A 6555-nucleotide genomic window follows, 5' to 3' on the forward strand; every position below is an offset into this window, starting at 1 on the left:
AGACCATAATGAACACCACTCTGCAAAGCAAGCTAAGGCAAACCAGCGAGTAACCTGACACTGAGACTGGGTGGAAGAGCCTAAGTGAAGAAGAAAAAAGAAGAACCTCAGAATATCAGATTTTCAACATTTTTTCCCATTTTTGTAAAACTAGACAACATTTTTCATGGAAATTTGCAATACCATGCAGTTTTCCGCCCAAAACCAAAAGGCTTTTCAGCTGGAAATGGTCTCTCACCCACTAAAACAAGTTGTTCTGTAAACAGTTGCGCTAATGATGACTGATTTCCTACAGACTTATGCCCAAATGTCCCATACTGTGGTATTCCCAGCTCCCCATGAATCCTGATGAACCTCCTCTTCATCCCAAAGCCCTTCCAGACCCTTTCCTATTCCCCTTCCTCCTTCCAGGGACCCCAGATCCCACTGGGGCAGCCACAACACGTCCCTCGGCTGCCCAACACCACAAAGGATGCACAGAGCTCTAAGAGGAAGAAAAGATGAAGGTGAAGGTGAAGGTGAAGACAACCCCAGAGGAGGATGAGGAGATCTTTACTCCATCACACATACTCCATCTCCTGAGGATGGGGGAAGCAAAAAGGTACCACATCTTCAAGGGCTTCTGACTCTAAAGCAGCTCTAAAGCCATACTGATTTGGCAGGATATTTGCATAGAATATTAGGCAGAATATCTGCAAGAAAATTTGGCATAATATTTGCATAGAAAATCTGGCAGGATATCTGTATAGAAAATCTGGCAGGATATTTGTATAGAAAATCTGGCAGAATATTCGTATAGAAAATCTGGCAGAATTTTCACATAGAAAATTTGGCAGGATATTTGCAAGAAAATCTGGCAGAATATTTGCATAGAAAATTTGGCAGAATATTGGCATAGAATATTTGGCAGGATATTTGTATAGAAAATCTGGCAGGATATTTGCATAGAAAATTTGGCAGGTTATTTTGTTTCTCTCCTCTATGGGGAAAATACTTCCCTGGCGTGTAAAATATCTCATGATCCTGTTCATTTCTTCTGAACAAGACCAAGATATCAGCTTTTTCATTTTCACCAAAAATCCCGGGCTTTTGGGAACACTGGTTTTTGGGCGCTACTCTTGGGAATCACAGACAGCCCCACGCCGTTTCAGGTGGAAGCACACAGCTTTCGAATGGGACATTTGTCCTGACTCTCCAGCTACTCTGACCACAAAGCCGAGACTGTGGTTGGAAGCTTTCAGCACTATATGAGCAAGAATAAATTTAAATAACAACTCATTTTTATACCAAGAGCCAATGAAAACGCCCTGGGTTTGTTTTCAGGTGAGATTCCCATCAGTGTGGGATGGAGAGGGACCTGTGCAGGGTTAGCTTAGCTCATGGGACCAGCAGTTTCCCATAGTTTGGATATGTACTTAATGGCTGAAAGGAGCCTGGAGGTCCCAGTGGAGGTCCCAAGATGAGCTCTTCATGCAAGGCCACAGCAAAAGGGCAAGAGAAGCAGGAAAATTGTGAGTACATCTCCACATGGATCCCTTAGCATCCCTGTGTCCCTGGTCCTTACCCTCTGCTTGCTCAGACTGAGGGTCCACACATCCTAACAGGATTGCCTTGAGGTTCTTCTCACATCACCCATCCCATCACTCACCCCATCACCCAGGATGAGAGGGACAGGACACCAAATCCTGTCCCTGCAATGTGGGACCTTGAAACGGCACATGGAGTGGCAAAATTATACATATACAGCGTTAAACACAGCAAGGTTCTTGTTTTATATGGGACCTGAGGGTGCTCCAGGCGTGCAAATCAGAACAGCAGTGAGGAGGGACTGGTTTTTCCATGCATTTAATTGGGATGTAATGGTGAACCCTGCCAAAGGTCAGGGCATCCTTCATAGGAAACCATCACCAGGGAGACTGCCAAATTTAGTGCCTGATGAAACAGCAAAGGAACTAAATCTCCAAGCAGATATAGAACCAGTGACCTCAAAAATCCAGGGGAGGCTGGCCAAAGACATAAAACCAGCAAAATTCCATGAAACACGGCCTTACTTTTTTGAAATATGACTAAAAATTGACCCGACCAAAATGAAATTAAATACAACAACACTGAGCTAGGAAACAGGGCAAAATCCCGAGGAATAATGTGTGTAAATCAATATTCATAGTTTGCGAGTTTTTTCTCCGCTCAATGTTGGTTTTATGTGATACCACTGGAATGAATGCAAAGCCGCTTGCATCTTTGGGGAAACACGGAGTTCTTGGTCGAAAAGGCTCGGTGACAGAAATACTTCCCGTGGATAAGAGGACAGAGAGATGGGGGAGAGCCATGATCTAATCCCATCCCCTTTTTTCCTCACCGGGAACAGCCGAGCGTGCACGGCTTCGAATCATCTGAAAGCGATTACGACGGCGAGGAGAAATTCCACACCTCGCTTTTGGGTTGCACGTTGCGAGCACACAGAGCCGTCTGCAAAAGGCAGCCACGCTCTCTCACACGGAGTTATAAATTACCCCAATGAGCTCTTGTCTTTAAAAAAAAAAAAAAGCCCAGAAAAAATCATATACGAGGAGCAGAATTTGTTAAGTGCTGGAAAGAGAGAGGCAGTCGTTTTTCTTATCAGTCTGGGAGGAGAGGGAATGGCATCCAAGAGGCAGCATGAATTATTCCGGTGCTGTAGAAACAGAGGAGGATACAAAACCCAATTCCAAGCCAAACTGGAAGGCCAGGGCTCCATCATTATTTATTTATTTTCTTTTGCCACTGATGGTAAGGCAAGAAAAAGCCACTTTCCTGATTAATGAGGTGAAAACCCTCCCGTTTCAGACATTACATTGGCCTAACGTGCTCCAAGCCTTGATAACGAGAGACAGAGTTGCTCCGACGCCTGTAAACCCCCTGCATCTTTAAAGAATTACAACTCCATGTGGGTTTTTGCCACTTCCCAGCCCCACAAAACGGCTGCATCGCTAACGAGGCTGTGTGCTCGTCGGGGACTTTACCACCAACCCTGCAACGCCTCCGACACCGGCTGCTCGAACCCCTTTGAGAACTGTTAATTAACCTCAGCATCATTAGACACCAATAGAAACACGGGGCCCACGTGGTGAGCACCTTGCATTGAGGCTGCAGCAAAGGCCAGAAACACAGGCTCTCGTTTTGAATCACACGGAAACACAGAGTCATTCAGGTTGGAAAAGTCCTCTAAGATCACAAAGTCCAACGTCAACTCAACCCCACCATGGCCATAAACCATGTCCCCAAGTGCCACATCCAGGTGCTTCTTGAACCCCTCCAGGGATGGGGACTCCACCACTGCCCTGGGCAGCCGCTGCCAGTGCTTGACCACTCTTGCAGTACAGAAATTTTCCCCCATATCCAATCTAAACCTCCCCTGGTGCAACTTGAGACCATTTCCTCTTGTCCTTTCATTAGTTGCATGGAAGAAGAGACCAACACCCACCTCTCTACCCCCTCCTTTCAGGTAGTCATAGAGAGCAATAAGGTCTCCCCTCAGCCTCCTTTTCTGCAAACCAAACAACCTCAGCTCCCTCAGCTGCTCCTCATAAGGTTTGTTCTCCAAAACCCATCATGGTCCACCAGATCCACACAGGTTCACCCAAGGACCAGCATGGGACTGTGCAGCCACATGCATGGGGACCATCTGTCTCCCCACAGAGGCCTGGAGAAACACCTCAAACCTTGGTCAGCCCCCCCATGTCCTCTCCTGTCCCCATCATACCGGGAAGGCGTAGATGAAGATCCCAAGGAAGAGCAGCAGAACGAAGAGCACGATGGCCAGGATAACCACCCACTTGTACCGCCGCCACAGGATGTACTTCAGGGTCTTGTACGGGGAGGTGAACCACAGGAAGGAGGTCTCCGGCCGCCTGGAGCCAAACAAAGTCACAGTCACCCCTGAGTTTCACCCTCCTGGATCCCCAACCCCAGGAGCAAGCCCTGCTGTATCAAGCTGGCTGCTCACCCTGCAAACTCCCATCTTTCTGGGTAGACCATGCCAAATGCCCTCCTTGGCAGCCCAGCCCACCCTGCACTGTCTGAGCATCAGCATCGCCTACAGCCCGAGCATCAGCAGTTCAGAAATGAGCCTACATGGGAGCAAGCCCATTGTAGACAGCAGTCCTCAGACCAGGAACCCAGATTTCCAATTTGCTCCTTGAGAACTCTGTGTCCAAAATGTTCCTTCTCCATTCAAAATGCTCTTACTTGGGGTCCTCCAGCTTGGGGTTCATGTTTGGCTCATCCCGACCCACACCAGCCGGCCGCTCTTCGTGCTCCTGTTCTGCCACGATTTCCAAAGTCATTTCCAATTTGCCCTGTGTGGGTTACATGAAAAATAAACTTATTTAAAAAAAAGGAAAGGTGAGAAATGGACGTATGATGCAAAATACTGATTGGGGAATGAAATAAGGACTTTGGGGTATAACCCAGGCGCTACCAACAAGGACCATGCGGAGCCTGGTAAAGAGTGGACTTCACACAGATCCCTCACCTGCCCACTGCAATGGTCTCAGCAGATACTCCAGAACATCTCAAACAACCCACATTTAGGCAAGCAATTTGGGGGTCTTCAGATGAATGACCCAGTTTACTGCCTGGACTGAACAGTCACCAAAGATTTGAGCAGGAGCCCAGACACTTACAGTTAAATAATTCAGTCTGACAGCTGAAACCTTTCCCTGGTACTTGTCACCTCACAATACCATTATGAATAGATACGATACAGAGTCAAATTAGGTGGCACGTTTAAAAAAACACAACAAAAACCCTACAGACCACATAATTTCTTCTGAGGTGTTCGCATGGGGCTGGCCAAACCCTGGAAAACTCCGAGCTGACAAAAGCTGGCCAGTCTGTAAAACCCACAGTCCAAGACTGTGTTTCTTGCCCTGACCATGCCCAGCCATGTCCCTCCTCCATGCTTTGAGTCCCCCAAGGGAATGCGTGAAGAGGCCACCTTACCGCCAGGATCTTCTTCTGGTCCTGCTCGGCGACACAGGGCCACCACCCCTTGACTGTCTTCTGCTCAAAGAGCGACACGAAGCGACTCGAAGACAAGACCTCATCTACGAGCTCCAAGGAGCACTTCTCAGCCGTCTTGGCAGGTTTGGGCATCTTGTTGAGATCCATCTGGATGGAGCCTGCAGGGAGAAACGTTACTGGGAAGACATCTCAGTGTAAAAAACCTTAAAACATCCTTAAAACATTGACTCCCTCACCTCAAGGAGCTTGGGCTGACACCCACACAAGTTCAAGTGTAGCCCTATTTCCCAAGCACAGAGCTGGTTTTAGCCAGGGGTTATGCCTAGGAATTGAGCACTTGGCACCACCATGGTGCTTGGGAAGAGCTGAGCCATGAAGTCCTTCTAGAAGATGCTGCAAAATATCTCCTGCTATAACACTGCATGGTTTGCACTGAAGTCAACCAGGAAGGCTGAGGTTGTTATTGAAGGCTAAGAGATTTAGGTGAAGCTCAAACTATACACATCCAGGGCACAGTCAATGTAAGAGCATTGGGCAGGAGGCTTGGGGATCAAAAATAGGGTATTTTATTGCCCCAACCAGGTCAGCAATTGCAGCAGACTAAATATGAAGGATGCCCCACAAAATTGACAGCTTCCTTTAAGAAGTTATCAAGCCTTGAGGAAACCTGAGCTCAGTCCTCCGAGTGTTGGCTGACGTGCCTGTATTTAATTTATAATTGCTACACTCATTTACCTTATGGTTGGGAACGGCCAAGAACGTACACAGGGTCTGGTCCCATGGCTCAGCTGAGGGACAGCAGCTTTTATGCTGCTGTGGATGACTCCCCTTGAGTTTTGTGCCTTTGTCTGTAGCTTTTCAGTGCCATGGTATCTCACAACTAATGACAATAACAGCACGGATCAGGTTTGTTGTGAAACTCCTTTGAGGTCCATTGATGAAAAGTGCTTTAGGAAAGCCAAAGACCACTTTTATTTGTTGGAATTTGCAAAAAACATAATGTTGGCAGTCAAGAGCTCATGATGTGCAGAGCCACAAGTGGAAAACACACCTTGGAGAGGTTGTTTCGGCACTCAGCCTATGTAATTAGCCAAAAACAGGATGTAAAAAGATCTTCATCACAGGTTTCCTTCATGAAGACTTTGATGTTTGAAACTTTTTTTACTGGCAAAAAGAACAAGCTCTCAACCAAAAAAAAACCCTACATAATGCTGGAGCCTCAACTTTCTGCACAGATAATCTGCTATCCTTCCTATTTTTTGTTTTTTACTTTATTTTTTCATGGCACAAACCTAAATTTCTGAGGATGATGAATGAGGATAGCACTGAAAAAGGCAAGCACTGGCTCGTGTAGTGTTCACGTCCAACTACACCAGGTAAGGCAAGGCAGGTGAGCGATCCTGCCTGGTGATCTCAGCTAAATACCCTCTCAGCCCTGACGAGCACATCTCAGCACAGACCCAGCTGAGCTATGGAGAATTGGGGCCTTCCTGGAAGGCCATGGGTTAAGGCTGAATCTGAACACAGAATCACTGAATATGAGGAGTTGGA

General features: G+C 47.0%; 1 protein-coding gene across 1 annotated transcript; it reads right to left on the reverse strand.

Annotated features, from left to right (window-relative positions):
• Positions 1–3742: 3742 nt before the first annotated feature.
• Positions 3743–5162, reverse strand: LOC104535455 (dysferlin-like; the record flags this gene model as incomplete). The annotated part of the gene is made up of 3 exons (XM_010190989.1): positions 3743–3890; positions 4228–4337; positions 4984–5162. Coding segments are annotated over 3 exons (437 nt in total), but the record flags the coding sequence as incomplete, so codon positions are not given.
• Between the last annotated feature and the right edge of the window lie 1393 nt (positions 5163–6555).

The sequence above is a fragment of the Mesitornis unicolor genome, unplaced genomic scaffold, assembly GCF_000695765.1.
Source record: "Mesitornis unicolor isolate BGI_N332 unplaced genomic scaffold, ASM69576v1 scaffold25078, whole genome shotgun sequence".
Classification (NCBI taxonomy): Eukaryota; Metazoa; Chordata; class Aves; order Mesitornithiformes; family Mesitornithidae; genus Mesitornis; species Mesitornis unicolor.